Raw genomic sequence first — 19,535 nt, 5'->3', positions numbered from 1 at the left:
ATGTGGCAGACAATGAGGGCAGACTGAGAAGCCAATGATAATGACATTGGATTTTGATTCTACAGCATGTACTGGCTTTTTGGGAGCCTAGTCTGTTTGGATGTACACCTTCCTAGGATGGAGGGGGGCCTTGGGCTTCCCACAAGGCAGGGCACCCTGACTTCTCTTAGGACTGGAGAGCAAAGGGGAGGGAAATGGGAGGAGGTGGAAAATTTAAATCAATCAATAAATTAAAAAAAATACAATGCTCTATCAATCTTAAAAAAACAAAACACAACAAAATTTAGTTAATTACTTAAGAACAGCACATCCCCATACAGGTTTGTATTGGGCAGAATATCAAAGAACATAGTGCTTGCAGACAGCTGTGAGCCATGAGGTTACAGAACAAAGCTTGGGCCAGGCATTTGTTGATTAAAAGTGCAAGCTGGAGCAGTCCCTCCTCCCAGAGTCAGAGCTCAGCCTAATCAGAGTGGGGCTGGCAGAAGACAGAGAAGCTGGAACCTGCAGAGGAGTTTCAGCAAAAAGTCACAAGCAGCAGTAAGCCAGCCACTTAGTAGGAGGGACTAAGCCACGTGGGCATAGGAGGAAGAAAATTGTAAATGGTGCGCAGCTGTGTGCCAGAGGGGAGCTGGTTAAGTTGCAGAGAGGTAGTTCAGCTGTGAGTGTGGGAGAGAGCTGCAGGAGAGACCCAGCAATAGTGAGGATTCTGGCCATATGGACACCAATTTGTTATTGAACAAAGAGTTCCTAAATAGTCCAGAATAGAGATAACAAAGGTTTACTCATCTGGAAATAAACTAACAGAATGGATACTAATCCAGAGCCTCTGTGAGCAATGGGAATGGGAACCAAATCCAACAGCAAAGAGGCTTTGTATTTATCGTACATGAAACCATGCCCAAGGTGGGCAGGTATCTTAAAGGCTATTGACTGAAGGAGTTCCCCAGCACAGGCTACCTGTTGTACATATTTTTTGCACCACAGTAGATGGTAGTAGCATCTCTACCCATCGAAGAAATCTCCTGAAGCCCACAGTCTTCCCTCTTCCTCACCGTTTTCTAGGATGGCAAATAGTATAGGTAAATCGCATATTCTATCCCACACATGTCCTTCTCCCAACTATTTTATTCATCCCTGTCAATATTTCCTACTTTTATTTTTGACCCTCTCTCCTGTCTTCCCACATGGCTGAGCTTGCATCACCATGTCCATCACTTACACCCTAATGGAGCCCATCTGTTTGGAACAAGGTATCCCCTGCCTTCTTAAAAAGAATACCATCATTTCTTTGGTCCAAGGGCATATTTATTTAGAAATATCTATCATTACTAAAAAGGTGAAAAGAAGAGTAGTTATCTGTAACCACATTGTCCAGAAAGGAAGCAACTATTAGTATCTCACCACGATTTTCCAGAATTTTCTAGACTTAAACATATATCCATAGGACAAATAATTAAAAAAAAAAAAAGATTAGAACAGAAGTTAATGCAATGTTTTATGGTCTGCATATTTACCCTCCCATTGATTACATCATGATAATTTCCTATAATCCAATATTTCTTACGAAATGTTTTCTCATATCTGTTGCATTTCATCATTGTACTCCACAGAAATTTATTTAAACATTTCTGTTCTACTTGAACATCAAGTTTGCAATTATTTTGTAACTTGGATTAATGTATTTTGTGCTATAAGTAAAATTTGTACATATTAATCATTAACTGTACCATATTTTTCTTTAATCCTTATGTGTGTGTATGTGCGCCTACGGGTAGGTGTATGTGTGTGTGAATGTGTCTCATGTTTCCCAGGCTTAATCTTGCTTTGTGTTTGAGGAGTGCCTATAACTTCTGATCTCTCTGTTTCTGTCTTCTAAGTGCTGGGTTTGTAGGTATGCACCACCATGACATAGCTGTGCCCTTCAGTTTTTCTTCTTTTTTTAAAAAAATATTTATTTATTATGTATTCAATATTCTGTCTGTGTGTGTGTGTGCAGGCCAGAAGAGGGCACCAGACTTCATTACAGATGATTGTGAGCCACCATGTGGTTGCTGGGAATTGAACTCAGGGCCTTTGGAAGGGCAGGCAATGCTCTTAACCACTGAGCCATCTCTCCAGCCCCCCTTCATTTTTTCTTTTTTTTTCTTTTTTCTTTTTTTTTTTTGGTTTTTCGAGACAGGGTTTCTCTGTGGTTTTGGAGTTCATTTTTTCTTAAACTATATTTCTAGTGCTGGCAGTGAAGGATTAACAGATCTGACGTTTAAGGACCCTGTTTTCCAATTACTATATAAGAGGTTCGTATTGATTTATTACCCCTCCAACTCCTTATTTAACAATATGCACAAGATCAAGAAAAGCTGATACACTAAGTGTGTAAGGGAAGATGATATCCTATCAGAGATTGAATTAAAAGTAGCAGAGCCAGACTGATGCCAGCCCTGACTCGTGCATGCTCAGAAGATGTTTCTGAGCCCTGGTAACTTCCCTTTCACCTCTGTTTGTATTAACTTCAGTGACAGATTCAGTCCAGCATTGCTACAAATGCCTTGGGAAGAGCCCTGTTTAAGAACCACCACTTGGGTAATATTGAATCCTTGGCTACACCGCAGAAAAATGTTTCAGCAAAAGTCAGAGAGACATTGAGGGGGAAAGTGTGTGTACACCTAAGATAGGCACTAACTAGAGAGAGACACTGTGCTTAGGTGTCTTTACAAAAGATACAGAAATATTTGTCACATATCTTAAAGGATGTAATTCATAGCTGAGCATAGTGGCATAAGCCTTTAATACCAGCGCTTGGTGGTGTCTTTCTCCTGTGGTGGCTACAAGGCTTCTCTTCTGATTATGCCTACCTTCTCTATATAGCTTTTCCAGTCTGGCTACATTCTGTTAAGTCATTGGCTGAAAGCAGCTTCTTTATTCATTAACCATCATAAGCAACACATATACAAAGGGACTTTCCATACCAAAGAGGCACACCGACCTAGTGAGTTCCAGACCAGGCAAGGCATAAGACCTTGTCTCAAAAAATAAATAAATAAAACAAATAATGTAATTGATAAGACTTAAAGATTTAGTATAATTTGAAAGTAGAAGTATATGATTTTAAAATACATACATTTTGTTTTATGTATATTAATATTTGCCTGCTTATCAATCTATGTACCATATGTGTGCCATGCCCATGGAGGCCAGAAAAGGGCACTGGGTCATCTGGACCTGAGTTCTGAGCTGCCATGCACATATGGATTCTCTGCACATACAGCTCTTAACTGCCGAGTCATCCTTCCAGCTTTTATCCTTCACCCTCAAGTATTTCCTTTGTAAATGAAATTGTAATGTGTATTATTTAGATTTAGAGATGAGTATTGTATGCTAACACAGGTGAATGCAAGGCACAGACATTCTGGCCCTAATTAGAGTCATTTATTGGTTTTTGGATCATTTTTGTTCATTTATCTTTTTCCCCAAGATAGGGTTTCTCTGGCTGTCCCAAAACTCTCTTTGTAGACAAGTCTGGCCTCAAAGTCAAAGAGATCCACCTGTCTCTGCCTCCTGAGTGCTTGGATCGAAGGCATACACCCCATTGCCCATCTTGAGTTCTTTATCATTTTGAATATTCTCTTTGATATATCTTTAGGAAGATCTGCAGAAAACCTGTTATTCTTTATCGCTGTGTTGAAGTTTCTTGAATCTTGGTGAGCCAGACATACCAATTAGATCTCAGGGGGCATAGCGTCTTTCACTTGCCCCTCCCCCTTAATTTTCTCTCTCTTTCTAGCCTGCCTCACTGAGAGTCCCAGAGGAGACAGGAAGATACAATAGGGCAGAGAGAGGACATTTGTGGAGCTGTGGCCAGCTGTCAGCTAGCAGGAGGGCCAGACTGATGTTTTTGCATTTAATCCAGTGACTCTACCTCAAACGACTGCTGCCTCAGCCCATGATTGCAACTCCACATTTACCAGCAGCAGTTTGGCCCGTGGTCTCCAGCCTCACAGTCATAGAGACATGAGATAGGGGATGCTATGAAAGTAAATAAGGAACTATATATCTAAGTCTCTATCCTTCTATAGAACATAGGACTTAAAAGTTGAGGTGAAGTATTCAAAGACATTGAACAGCAACCTAATATGTTCTCATTACGTGCATTCCTCCCAAAATGTGCTGTCCTTCTACTCAGCCCCCACTTAAGAACTCTGGCTACTCTTAGCTTCTCCGTACAACTTCTTGTCAGTGGACTGCTGATACAGCCTCTTGACCCCAGGCTAATTCTATTTCATCAAAAACTGTAACAAGTTTGCATCATTTTACAAAGTAGTAGAAAAATGTAGCATACCTTTACAGTGTTAAAATAATATTCCACAACAGCAGACCACGGTTGGAGCTCAGGCCTACCTTACTATTGTGTAGATGATGTGTAAACCGAGACTGCACTTGTGTTTCCTGACCACCCAAAGCTGAGCAATCACACAAAACGTTGCTAATTCCAACACTATTTTGCCAACAGCTCAGGTTTATTCCAATCTAGTTCTTGCATCTTAAATTAACCCATTTCCATTATTTTATATTTTACCACAAGGCTCATGGTTTGATACTTCACATCCTGAGTATCGGGAAGATTAAATGACACATTTGGTTATTTATTGCATTGACTATGAAAGTGTGGGGAGAAGGTAGGAGCTATGGAGTTAGGCAGACAGCCATGAGGCCCTGCTGATGAGCATCTGCTTCATCTCGAGAGCAATGAGGTGCCATTTATGGATGTCAGGCAGCAGATTGATGCAATTTGAATTGGTAACTAAAATGGTACTCCTGATGCTGGGCTAAGGAGATACTGAAGAGGGCAATACTAGCGAGTAGTATCTATTTATTTACTTGGTACTGGGTCATACAGTGTAGCACAGGCTGACATCAAGTTTGTCAACATCTTGCCTCAGCCTCGTAAACACTGGTATTATAGGTGTGATTGAAGGCACCTAGCCAAGGCTACATGGAATTGGTTCAAAAGACTAAACCAAAACCAAAGAGTGAGGACAAAAAACCTGAAGTTGTGTGTGGCTGAGAAGACAGGTGAGCCCGTCTTGTAAGCTTAAGGAAATCAATTTGAGGGCCAGAATCCATGCTGAAGAGAAAAAGAAAAAAAAAGTATTGTCACAAGGACTTTTAATACTGTACTGGGACACAGAGAATACTGGCCTCATAGGGCTTGTTGGCCAGCTAGCCTAGTCTACTTGGAAAGTCACAGAGTAATCAGAGACTCTATCTCAAAAGAAATAACAAATAAGTTTGGGAAAATCAGTGGAATAACACCAGAGTTTCTCTTGTATTCCACATATAAACATGCATGTTGTGAATTAGCTCGATATGGGCAAGAACCAGGCCAGCTTAAGGATAACAATTATATTTTTAATGGTAACAATGGGAAACTCACACCACAAGAATGGGGAGTCCAACATCCTCTGTGTTGGTGAGAATTACGTAGAGAGAGTGAGCACCTGGTAAGTCCCAGTTTTTTTCCTGGGTTCCAGGTAGCCATGTCTTAACTAGGCATGATTGGTTATTAGAGCTTCCCCATCATACACACATACACAATCATACACATACATACATCTCCACACAGATATACACTTTCACCTACAAATATACATACAAATCAATACTAACTTTGCTTGTGTAGCTTTTGAAATGTTTATGTATGCCTATTTATATTGGTAACATGAACATTCCCAGCTATTGAGTAGGATTTACATAAAAATGAAATCACAGTTCCATGAGGTCCAAGGTTTTTGGTAAACTATATCCCATTTCTAAGTAACATCTATGTTGGAATAATTCTCTTGTATACTCCAATGATTTGTCACTCAAATGGGTTTAATAAAACATGGACTGGCCAGAAGCTGGGCATGAGGTAGAGGGAGGAAGACATGAATGTGCCATGCTGATAAATGTTTTACCAGGGAAGACACTAAATGGGGAATATGGGTTAACTTTAACTGGAAGAGCAGGTTAGTAAGAACTATGATCTTTGGGTAAACATTTTCAATTCTTTTTTTTTTTTTTTTTTGGTTTTTTGAGACAGGGTTTCTCTGTGGTTTTGGAGCCTGTCCTGGAACTAGCTCTTATAGACCAGGCTGGTCTCGAACTCACAGAGATCCGCCTGTCTCTGCCTCCCGAGTGCTGGGATTAAAGGCGTGCGCCACCATCGCCCGGCCAATTCTTTTTTTTTTTTTTTTGGTTTTTCGAGACAGGGTTTCTCTGTGGCTTTGGAGCCTGTCCTGGAACTAGCTCTTGTAGACCAGGCTGGTCTCGAACTCACAGAGATCCGCCTGCCTCTGCCTCCCAAGTGCTGGGATTAAAGGCGTGCGCCACCACCGCCCGGCAACATTTTCAATTCTTAAAATCTTAAAAGCCTCTGTTTGGTAATTTGAGCGGGCAGTTACAAAAAAAAAATGTCTGTTCACAAATGGCATTCCATTGTGTAGCCAAATTTTTCACATAAATCTGAAATAACTTGGAAAAAATTCTGAACACCTGAAAACATAGTCAAATGCAGCATCTTTGTAATGCCTTTTCTTTGGTGGGCTATGTTTGCTAGCAGTGACCAGAGGCTTGCGTCCTTCAACCAAAGGCTTCATGACTCAGCATTAGCAACAAATCAAGCAGCTCTCTTAAGAGATCCTAAGTTTACTGTTTGTGTGTCTTCTTTCTCTATCTGACCTGAGGGCTCAGGTCATGAACCTGCTGGCCACTTTCCCTGTATTTCTGTAAATCAAAAAATGTGTGGAGCCCTGATTTAATTCTCTAGGACAGACACCCACAGGTGTCAAGGTCATGCATTTGTTTGTGGCTCCAGCCCACGTCTGGTCTGTTATTCAACAAAACTGCACTCTGAATATTTTTGGGGCAGCATTACTGGAAATTACTTCCAACTCCTTCCCAGAAATGTCCTTTCTTAGTCAGTCCACTGATCTACTTTGTTACCATGCACTAGACCCTATAAAAATTGACCACAAAGTTCTGGAGCCAAAGATATGTTTGCTGATTTCTACCGTGGAATGCTCTATCTTCTGTTTTTAATTGTATCTGATTTACTGATAGTTCAGAATGATGAATTAGTTAAATGCATGATGGTTAATTGTGGTCTATAAACAAAAGTCGGGTTAAGAGAAATTTGTGATGTGTAAGCATACAAAAGTGATTTTATTTTTACTGTCACCATAGTTGGTGCCACCAATAAATGAAAACAAGGTGGTTGTACTTCCTGGCCAACCGAGAACCACTCATATTTTATGAACTAAGATCCATAATCTAAGGTTTTTTTTTCTTTTATTTCTAAGACAGGTTACTTCCACATAGCCATGGATGCCAGGAATTTATTTTGGGAAACATGGTGGCCTCACTGAGATCAGCCCAGCCCACACTCCTGTGTGTTGTAATTATAGCCATACAATTCTATGTGCAGTTGAAATATGTGTTTTTAAATGCACTGAATTTTAATTTTAATTGAATTGAATCAGAGAAAGAAACAATAAAATAAGATATAAAAGGGAGCATCATTGTTTTGATGAATGGCAATGTTTCTTGCAATTTTATAATTTAAATGGCCAAATTATTTCATATGGTCTCAGTAATTTGTTATTTTCTTTGCATTGTTAATTCCATCTATTTAAAATTGTTTGGAGTGTGTTTGTGTGAATACACCTGTGCCATGATGTGTATGTAGCACCGACAGGAAAGCTAGCAGGGGTCGATTACCTACTTCTGCTTTGTGAGTTCTCGTGATTAAACCTATGGGGACATTTGACTGCAAATGACCTCAATGGCACTTCTTTGGGTTTAAAACTTATTCATGAATGAGCTGTTGGAGGAGTGTCTATGTGTTCCTGCTGAAGTAAAGAAATCTGAGAAAACTTGTAAAGGTATTGTGCATAACCCACAGATAGATCCCAGGTCATCAGACTTAGGAGCATGATCTTCACCAAATGAGGCAATTTTCTGGTGTATAATTTTGGTTCTGAGAAAGTGTTATAAATAAATGTCTACTCCTCAAAATGAAGATATTTTACTATTGTAATATTTATTCAAATTGAATTTGAGCACCACTGAAATGGCTCAGTGGGAAAGCTCTATTGTCAGCAAGACTAAAAACCTTACCTCAATTCCTATAGAACATTAAGCTATGGAATTACATACACAGATGTTTGCTGATTCTCAAAAATTATTACATCCATATCAGATAAATGAAAATACTTCTTTGAATACACACATGGAGTATTTAATGTTTCTTATAATTTTTATCAGTCATTTTAAGATTAACATTGTTAAATTTTCTTGAAAAAACACAGCACATTGGTAGCTCATCATCTACCCTTGGACTTGTACTCAAGAGTAATATAAATGAGCATCATGAATTCAAATGTATCCCTGAATCATTACTGATATCCAAGATAAGATGGATATCAAACAAAAAAATTTCAATGAAATATGTGAAAAGACAAAAATCCAAACCAGAAAGATAAATCACCACTGTTATATGAAAGTATGCTCAAACATAGCATGATTATTTCAATAACCATTGAGAAAATTATATGATAAGGGCTCCATTACATACATTACAGCAGAAATACCTATCACAAGGTACAGGCACAACAGAAGATGAAGTCATAGAAGGAATATAAAGACTACAAAATAAACTTCACTAAATGGATTTGCCACACATACAACACACTCTAGAGACTACCTCAAATGCTTAAAAATAGAAACCACAATGCAATTATCTCCTCTATCAGTTTTGAATGAACATGGTATGTAATTTGCTTCTTGTAAGGGTATGATAAAAAATTATTTTTCTTGAAGCTAAAGAAATCTGTGATGTTTAAAGCCATTAACATTTTTTTCATGAATATGAACTTCTTCATTATGAGTTTGTTCCTATTTCAGACTTAAAAGTGAGCTAAATAGAATTTAAAACAATTACAACACTAGAGTTAGTTCTAGGATAGGCTCCAAAGAAACCCTGTCTTGAAAAACAAAAGACCCAAGTACCCATCCATAAATCCTTATACCTTAATTACTTAAGTCTTGCAATTGAAAAAAAAGTATAAAATCTAAAAGAGTTACATTATCATTTAAATTCACAACTCAAGAGTTACAGTTCTGGAGGGAAAGGGACCCTTACTGCCTGTAGGCAGGAAACACCTACAGTTGTGCAGAGTTGGGCACCACACTATATGAGGCAATAACGTCCCTCTCTGAGAGACAGCCATCACAGCTGGGATCTGTTCCATTCTTCTAAGAGAGTTTTCCTGCAGAAATGTCTGTTACTGATCTGCTCCACTCCCCCAATAGAATGCCCCAAAAGAGTTGTCCATTGCTGCTGTGCTGCTCTGGGTTAAATGAGTTTCCAAGTGGAAGTATCAATCACACCTTACTACAATTATACTAGGGAGTTTCTGATCCATTCCAGTGAAAGAAGTTCTTCACAGAAATCTCAGTCAGGACATTTATTTGGGAGGGCAGAGAGTGACTGCCTCTGCCAGGGTGGAAAGAAACAGCTGCCAACTGAATGAGCATATGACTCATATAGGGCTTCTTAAAACCAGATCTAAGATTTTGAAGGTGGAAATTTGTCAGATTTCAGTCCCTGATTTTGAACAAGCTGAGACATGGGCAGAATTCTGTGCTCAGAGATTGGTTACTTTGGTGCTCAGTTGAACAAGGGAAGAGTGTGTTTCTTTGGCTCTTGATTGAGAGCCAAAGTGTGTTCTCTTCACTGGCCCTTTTTATCTTTTTGGTTCTGTTTTCAGGGTGATGTTTTGATAACCAGTTCTAGATTCAGAGACAAAGTGTTTTACTTTAGATATCATTTCAGAAACAGGATGTGTTTCTTTCACTTGCCATTTCTCCTACCCATAGGATTTCATAAATTCAAGAATTAGCTTTTTTGTTCATTAGTTTGCAGGTGCAAACAAAATAAAGAGGTATCATATTGAACAGATCATTGACACTATTAAATTTTTTTCTACAGAATGAATGCTGTTAGTTAGCTGACTGTAAGGATCTTGAAACATAATTTAGAATAAGCCCTCAGGTTCTTCCTTAGGTAATCAAAGGATATTGTAATTTGCAGAAGCTTTATCAGATGTATAAACAAAAAGATTTACTTCTGCATAAAGTACAAAACATTACCATAATGGATATATTCAGAGAGTTTCACCACAGTGTGAGTGTGATTTTTAAAAAATCTTTTGAAAAGTGTACTCATTAAATTCATAGTTTCTTTCCAGGATGAATTGTTTAATGTATTTGGAGATTATTGTGACAAAGGATTAACCACATAGATTGCATTTAGGGTTTCTATCCTGTAGGTGTACATATATGCATTTGAAGATGAGTAACACATGAAAAGGCTTTATCATGCTGATTTCATTCAAACAGTTTCTTGTTCTTTTAAGACTTTGAAGATTACTGTGCTTTACCATGTGAAATGCATCCATCGGGTTTCTCTCTTTTGTGTGTTCTTTTATGCCTTTGAAGATGACTGTGCTGTACAAAGCTCTTACCACACTGATTAAGTTCATAGAGTTTCTATCTAGAGTGAGATATTTTATGCCTTTTAAGAGTACTGTGAGCTGCAAATGCCTTCCCACATTGATTACATTCATAGGGTTTCTCTCCACTATGTGTTCTTTTATGGTTTTGAAGATTACCGTGAGATGCAAAGGCTTTGCCACACTGATTACACCCATATGGTTTCTCTCCGGTGTGTGTTCTTTTATGGCATTGAAGAACAACGTACTGTGAAAAAGCCTTACCACATTCATTACATTCATAGGGTTTCTCTCCAGTATGTATTCTTTTATGTACTTGAAGAGTACGATGAGCTGCAAAGGCCTTACCACACTGATTACATTCATAGGGTTTCTCTCCAGTATGTGTTCTTTTATGGTTTTGAAGATTACTGTGAGCAGCAAAGGCCTTCCCACACTCATTACATTCATAGCGTTTCTCTCTAGTATGTGTACTTTTATGGCTTTTCAGATTACTGTGAAATGCTAAGGCCTTACCACACTGATTACATTCATAGGGTTTCTCTCCAGTATGTGTTCTTTTATGGTTTTGAAGATTACTGTGAAATGCAAAGGCATTGCCACACTGATTACATTCATACAGTTTCTCTCCTGTATGTGTTCTTTTATGGATTTGAAGAGTACTCTTAGCTGCAAAGGCTTTACCACACTCATTACATTCATAGGGTTTCTCTCTAGTATGTGTAATTTTATGGCGTTTCAGATTACTGTGAAATGCAAAGGCCTTACCACACTCATTACATTTATAGGGTTTCTCTCCAGTATGTGTTCTTTTATGGTTTTGAAGATTACTGTGTTCTATAAAGGCCTTACCACACTGATTACATTCATAGGGTTTCTCTCCACTATGTCTTCTTTTATGGTTTTGAAGATTACCATATTGTGCAAAGGCCTTACCACACTGATTACATTCATAGGGTTTCTCTCCAGTATGTGTTCTTTTATGGTTCTGAAGATTATTGTGAGCTGCAAAGGCCTTACCACACTCATTACATTCATAGGGTTTTTCTCCAGTATGTGTTCTTTTATGGTTTTGAAGATTACTCTGAACTGCAAAGGCCTTGCCACACTGATTACATTCATACAGCTTCTCTCCACTATGTGTTCTTTTATGGTTTTGAAGATTACCGTATTGTGCAAAGGCCTTACCACACTCATTACATTCATAGGGTTTCTCTCCAGTATGTGTTCTTTTATGGTTTTGAAGAGTACTTTGAGCTGCAAAGGCTTTACCACACTCATTACATCCATAGGGTTTTTCTCCAGTATGTGTTCTTCCATGGTATTGAAGAGCATTATACCGTGCAAAGGCCTTACCACACTGATTACATTCATAGGGTTTCTCTCCAGAATATGTTCTTTCATTCCATTTAAGGTGCTTGTCATATGTCAAGGATTTACCACGTTGAAAATTTACTGAAGGTTTCTCTCCAGTTTGACTCCTCTCATTCCTATAAGGATAATTGGCACATGTAAAAGCTTTACCACATTCAATACACTGTTGTGCCTACACATTTCTACGAATTTTATAATATGTTCCAATTATAAAGAGGAATCAGATACTATGTTTTCATAAGTCTGTCTAAACTCATGTTTTGCTCTTTGATTAGGCACTGCTTTGCAACTTGGAAGATACCTCCAATGGTAAATTCCTTTCTTTTATGGCTTACCTTTGTATAGTCACAGAATCTTTTTTTCTATGATATTTTACACACAGGGAAGAGAAGTGGATCAACTCAGAGCTTTAACATTCATGAATTCTCCTTTACTGTGAATCATATTACATATGCTATGTGAACTAGGATACCAAACAGTATATGCACAGTTCTAGAACTCATAGGGCTTCTTGCAGTGAGAGTTTGTTCATATATTAACAGTGATGGTGGAAAACCAATTAATTGTATAATTTAATCAAATTCAACAAGTATACTCAATCTGGGGACTACTGGTTATCGAATTCTTCTTAGAGAGTGGTATGCTACATCTCTCTATATCCCTATGCTCATATTCTTGTATCAAAAGTAACCCCTGGTATACATAGTAAAGAAGAATTTCAAATAAAATATTTTCACGTTGAGTTCTAAGGGAACTTGCTGTTCCTCACAGACTTATGGTATAGATATCAAGGTTTCTGCAGAACAACTGCCACATGACTCAACTCTAACTGCTTCTCTCACTAAAGTTAGCACAGTCACAAGAAGTGTACGAGGAATACAAGATTTACTATGGGCTACTGGTTTAGTACATAATTTTGCAGATATACTTATCATCGCTTCAATGTGTATACTTTTGAATTATGATTAGCAAAAAGAAATTTATTTGCAGATCTACAACAAAGCTCTCATGGTGCTATGCCTTAAAAGGTAATATCTGTTATCAGCTTGCACATGAAAATTACCTTTCATGTCTTCTAGAAAATTGACAATGCTCTTCACTATTATGGTCTTCCCAAATGCATTCTAAAATATAATACCAGAAAATATATGTTAAGTTATTGAAAATTATACAATATTTAAGCTGTTGTCTCAAGGGACCCTTAGAACTATGACTGCTTTATTCAACTCATTCTTATTCTTTCTAAATTAAATTACAGAAGAACATCATTAAACAAGAAAAAGTTGTCCCCTTATTTTGAAACATGAAGAAAATTCATTTTTACCTATAGTAGTGAGGTTCCTATAGGTCTCCAGCATCACATCTTTATAGAGATTCTTCTGGGAAGGATCCAGCAAATTCCACTCTTCCCAAGTGAAGTTGATATGCACATCATCATAGGTCACTGCCCGCTAAAATATTTCAGTCACATGTATAATAGAAAGCATGATGGTGACAACATTGTAAATGTATACTTCTTTGACTGTATAGTCATAAAATTCTGGTATTATTCCAAGACATAGACACTCACTTTAGAAGGAAATTGAATAGGAGAGTCACCTCTGTCATTTCTGTACCCTTTGAATGGGATATCACCTCACAAAAGAACTATTAATAGAGAGACAAAGGAAATAGATCAACAGGACATAGTGCACATGAGAAAATTTTTTTTTGGTTTTTCGAGAGAGGGTTTCTCTGGCTTTGGAGCGGGTCCTGGAACTAGCTCTGTAGACCAGGCTGGTCTCGAACTCACAGAGATTCACCTGCCTCTGCCTCCCAAGTGCTGGGATTAAAGGCGTGCACCACCATCGCCCGGCTCACATGAGAAAATTGTATGAAAGCCGGGCAGTGGTGGCGCATGCCTTTAATCCCAGCACTTGGGAGGCAGAGGTAGGCAGATCTCTGTGAGTTCGAGACCAGCCTGGTCTACAAGAGCTAGTTCCAGGACCGGCTCCAAAACCACAGAGAAACCCCATCCCAAAACACCAAAAAAAAATTGGATGAAGAAATACTAATCACAAAAAAAAAAAATACAGTAGACAAACTGGGTGTATTGACTCAGGCCTTTAAACTCAGAATTTCAGAAGAAGAGGTGGGTATATTTTTCTCTGATTTGAATATCAGCCAAGTCTATGGAATCCTGTCCAGGACAGATGGAAGTATATATTAAGACACTGTATCCATTGAATAAAATCAATGAAAGAAACAAATCAAAGAATTCAGAGATGTTTACTGAAGTTCCTACAAAGAATTATGCATGGCCTTTTTGTCTGCGAGGTCCTTGTAGCCCGGCAAGAGGCCCTGCTCCCATACTGAGGATAAAGGTCTTGGAGAGAATAAGAATACAAGGATCATATCTGAATATAATAAAAGCAATATACAGCAAGCTGACAGCTAACATCAAATTAAATGGAGAGAAACTCAAAGCCATTCTACTAAAATCAGGATGAAGACAAGGCTGTCCACTCTCACCATATCTCTTCAATATAGTGCTTGAAAATCTAGCAATAGCAATAAGACAAAATAAGGAGATCAAGGGGATTCAAATTGGAAAGGAAGAGGTTAAATTTTTGTTATTTGCACATGATATGATAGTGTACATTAGTGACCCCCACAATTCTACCAGAGAATGCCTACAGTTAATAAATACCTTAAGTTATGTGGCAGGATACAAGATCAACTCAAAAAAATCAGTAGCCCTCCTATACACAAAAGATAAAGAAGCGGAGAGGGAAATCAGAGAAATATCACCTTTAATGATAGCCACAAATAGCATAAAATATCTTGGGGTAACTCTAACCAAGGAAGTGAAAGATCTATTTGACAAAAACTTTAAGTCTTCCAAAAAAGAAATTGAAGAGGATACCAGAAAATGGAAGGATCTCCCATGCTCTTCGATTGGTAGGATCAACATAGTAAAATGGCATTTCTACTAAAGGCAATCTATAGATTCAGTCCAATGCTTATCAAAATTCCAACAAAATTCTTCACAGATCTTGAGAGAACAATAATCAACTTTATATGGAAAAAAGAAACAACCCAGGATAGCCAATACAATCCTATATAATAAAGGAACTTCCATGAGGCTGGAGAGATGGCTCAGCGGTTAAGAGCACTGCCTGCTCTTCCAAAGGTCCTGAGTTCAATTCCCAGCAACCACATGGTGGCTCACAACCATCTGTAATGAGGTATGGTGGCCTCTTCTGGCCTTCAGGCATACACGCAGAAAGAATATTGTATACATAATAAATAAATAAATAATTTTTTTTTAAAAAAAAGGAACTTCCAGAGGCATGACCCTCTCTAACATCAAACTCTACAGCAATGATAAAAGGTTGGTATTGACTGGGTGCTGGTGGCATATGCCTTTAATCCCAGCACTCGGGAGGCAGGGCAGGTAGATCTCTGTGAGTTCGAGACCAGCCTGGTCTACAAGAGTTAGTTCCAGGACAGGCCCCAAAGCTACAGAGAAACCCTGTTTTGAAAAACAAAAAAACAAAAACAAAAACAAAAGAAGCTTGGTATTGGCATAAAAACAGAGACGTTGACCAATGGAATTGAATTGAAGACACAGATATTAACCCACAAACCTATGAACACCTGATTTTTGACAAAGAAGCTAAAATTATACAATGGAGGAAAGAAAGCATCCTTAACAAATGGTGCTGGCATAACTGGATGACAACCGGTAGAAGAATAAAAATAGATCCATATTTGTCACCATTAACAAAACTCAAGTCCCAATGGATTAAAGACCTCAATATCAATCTGAACACACTGAACCTGATAGAAGAGAAAGTGGGAAGTAGCCTGAAATATATGGGCACAGTAGACCACTTCCTACGTAAAACCACAGTAGCACAGATAATAAATGGGACATCCTGAAGCTGAGAAGCTTCTGTCTCTTGACAGTAACATCTTGTAAAATATGAAAACTAGTTACATCTTGCCAATATACAATGGCACAAAATACCATTAACATTCCAAAAGAGAAAAATCGAGACACAGTGAGGGAAGACTGGACCATGGCAAGACTGAAGCAGAGCAGGATAAACATCAAATCCTATAGCCCTCTTCTCAGATGTATGGCTTCAGTTTTGAATGACTTAAATGGCCCTGTCCTTACAACTTCTCATTAATTTCTCTCTTTGGTAACTTCCACTCACTATAAGTTGCTAGGTTTCCATGGAAATTGTGTCATAACTTAGGTATCTTAACATCTTTGGGCTCAAAATGCAAGCCAGTGTGTTGTAAAATAACATTTCTAATTGTGTTTACTTGTTTATGCTGTAGAACTTTTGATTTAATGATGCAAAAAAGTGCTGCCATTTTTTATGCTGCATTAGGTTTCGCTCTGTGAAGTTGTGATACTTTGCCTATCTAAAATACCTGGTTTATATGGAAAAGAAATGAATGACCAAGAGAATGACAAGAAAGCATAGAGAGGGCTGGCAGCCAAAAAGAATAAAAGAAAGGAGAACTCTGGGAGGAAAAAGGGAAGAAGAGGCAAGAAAAGAAGAGAACAACAAGAGACATTCAGCTAGCTACACAGCAAACCATGGAGTCAGAAATAAAGAAGGGAATACAGAATAGAGAAAGATGAAGGCCAGAGTGAAAAGATAGAAAGAAAAAATTAAGTTAAAAGTAACCATCCTTGAAAGAAGCCAAAGTAAAGCAAGGTCAGACATTTATAAGAAAACATAAGCCTGCCGGGCGGTGGTGGCGCATGCCTTTAATCCCAGCACTCGGGAGGCAGAGGCAGGCGGATCTCTGTGAGTTCGAGACCAGCCTGGTCTACAAGAGCTAGTTCCAGGACAGGCTCCAAAGCCACAGAGAAACCCTGTCTCGAAAAATCAAAAAAAAAAAAAAAAAAAAGAAAGAAAAAGAAAAAAGAAAAAAAGAAAACATAAGCCTCCATGTATGAGATTTACTTGATAAAAGGGTAGCAGGTTCTCAATAGAGAAAGAAGTAAAAGAAAACAACCAACAACACCAGGCACAACATAGATGCCTGCAACAATGATAAATGGTAACCATAAACTAAAAATTCGTGATCTTAAATTTTGATTCTTTCTTGTTTCCAAGACCAACACATAGCGGTGATGCCGAAGAGTGTGATTTCTTATTTGTGAAGAACACTAACGAGCTTGGACCACAGGTGCAGAAGGTTTTGAAAGAAGTAGCTTCCCGAGACTATGAATCACTTTGCTCAACCTTCCCTAAATTCAAGTTTTCTGTGGTCAGAGTCTTACACTTAGGGCACCTTGATAAGCTTCATTCCATAGCATGGGCCTTCTCTATAATGGTGATAAACACCTTGAAAATTCCTGCCTATCTCAACACATGGCTGCTGTCTGAAACCACCTTTTCATTTTCATTAATTTTTGCTCCAGTTGTTTTTTCCACTGTACACCTGAATGAGCCATAAGTAATAAATTTTGAACAGATTCAATGTTCCATTTAAGAAATTAGCTCATTATTTTTTAATTCTGTCTTACTAAATTTATAGAGCATAGGCAGAGGAAGAAAGATTTGAACTAAAATATCACACAAATGACCTCAGGATTAATTTTTTTTCTGGAGTTTATTTATTTCCGACTGAAATCCTATGACCTCAATACCCAATTTCTGCCATTACTCCTAACATTTATTTCTATTTTCCTGGTCCTAGACTAACAGCTAATTATGTTCAGGATTCTATACTTCTGTACCCTTTGAATAAGATATGACCTTACAAGAGAAATGTCTATTAACAGAGAGAGACAAGGAAGCAGATCAATGTATACAGTACACATAAGAAAACTGAAGCTGAATGAAGAATTACTAACTAGTAAAAGGAAAAATAAGATGGACAAATTGGGTGTATTGACTCATTGTTTAGTATGAAAGAAGAATAAATTTTAAAAAAAGGAATATGAGCACAGTTAGGGAAGATTTGACCAAGGTAAGAATAAAACTTATCAGGGCAAACAACGAATCATGTAGGTCTGTCTCAGGCTGTTAGGACTTCATTCTCCAAGGGCTTACATGGTTCTATTCCTGTATATGTCTCTCTTTTGCTGCTTCCACTCCCTGTATGAAGCTCTTTATGGCATATGTCTCATAGCTTGGTATGTCAACATCCTATCATCGCATCATACAACTGTGGCTTCATTTTTACAAATTTATTCAGTAAACTCTCACAGAATCTTTTTTTTTTTTTTTTTTTTTTTTGGTTTTTCGAGACAGGGTTTCTCTGTGGTTTTGGAGCCTGTCCTGGAACTAGCTCTTGTAGACCAGGCTGGTCTCGAACTCACAAAGATCCGCCTGCCTCTGCCTCCCAAGTGCTGGGATTAAAGGCGTGCGCCACCACCGCCTGGCTTTCTCACAGAATCTTAACTGAGTTTCCGACTCTGCAAAACAGATTGGTGCAACAGTGCTGAAGTGGAACCTCAGAAGCAGATCCTATGACTATAGACTGTGCATCTTTCTCGTTTCCAGTACAACTACAGCATGTGTTAGCACCCAAATTTGGCTTCTAACTTGTGGTGGACAACAGAGGTGGGATTAGGTGTTCAAGCAATTCTCAATTACTTAGCATGAGGCAAGCTTAAGCCACAGAAGACATTACTCTACAAAGAAATCAACAATCAACATCACTTAAAAAATGGAATGAAACTATTAATGACCTAGAAACATTGGAGAAGAGAAAAAATAGAGAGAGTTGCTTCTATTCTGGTCTGAAGAGAGAGACCACTCTCCACATACAAATCTTTTTCCTGCAATGAATATCCAGTTTCATGGCTCAAATGTGTAACTTTGAAACTGAGGTGCTACAATCATTTAATTTAAGATTTTGAAGGTGTCATACAGGACAACAAGGTCATTGCCCTGGAGAGGAAAAGTCTGGGACCAAAGCCACTTATGTCAGGGTAAGATAGCTAGTCTCAGAAAGGAATTTCTGAAAGCCTGAAACTATGGCTGTCTAGAACTGATAGGACGTCCCCAGAGAGAATTCACTCTACACATTTGAGAGATCAATAAAGAAAAGTCTCTTTGATTTTTTTTTTTTTTTTTGGTTTTTCAAGACAGGGTTTCTCTGTGGCTTTGGAGCCTGTCCTAGAACTTTCTCTTGTAGACCAGGCTGGCCTTGAACTCACAGAGATCCACTTGCCTCTTCCTCAGGATTACAGGGATTAAAGGTGTGCACCACCACTGCCCACCAGCAAGTTTTTTAAAAAAAATCAGTGATGGCTTCTTTGAAATGGTTTGGAGTCAAATATCTGAACAATCCTGGTAAACAATGTATACCCAAGCATTCTAATCTCTACTAGCCCTGATTAGCATATACGTAGCTTTTGGGTGTTTTAGACACAGTCCTCCCTCTGCTAAATTCTACTTTCTGAGACTCAATTATTTCATAAGCATTGGTAAATCCTTTGTATTTCCAATTCTACTCTTCTACATTATCGTCTAGTAGTGGAGACCGACCCAACATGTGAGATGCACTTGATAACCTCCCAAATTTAAATATAAATGGAGAGTACATTTAAAGCTTAAATGCAAAGTGCTCAATATTGAGACTATGTTG

At 38.2% G+C, this 19,535-nt stretch overlaps 1 protein-coding gene across 1 annotated transcript in view; it reads right to left on the bottom strand.

Annotated features, from left to right (window-relative positions):
• The window catches only part of LOC130866893 (zinc finger protein 431-like), a 34,957-nt gene that overhangs the window by 14,983 nt on the left and 439 nt on the right, over positions 1 to 19,535 (bottom strand). Inside the window, exons 2-4 of the mRNA XM_057758486.1 lie at positions 13,252 to 13,378; positions 12,991 to 13,051; positions 8,104 to 12,043 (exon numbers count right to left, since the gene is read on the bottom strand). Coding sequence (XP_057614469.1) covers positions 10,591 to 12,043; positions 12,991 to 13,051; positions 13,252 to 13,378 — 1,641 coding nt within the window. The 3' untranslated portion in view covers positions 8,104 to 10,590. Of the gene's footprint in view, positions 12,044 to 12,990; positions 13,052 to 13,251; positions 13,379 to 19,535 lie in introns of the transcript that reaches the window.

The sequence above is a fragment of the Chionomys nivalis genome, chromosome 26, assembly GCF_950005125.1.
Source record: "Chionomys nivalis chromosome 26, mChiNiv1.1, whole genome shotgun sequence".
NCBI lineage: Eukaryota > Metazoa > Chordata > Mammalia > Rodentia > Cricetidae > Chionomys > Chionomys nivalis.
The sequence above is the reverse complement of the archived record's forward strand: the minus strand, read 5'-3'. Positions and strand labels throughout refer to the sequence as shown.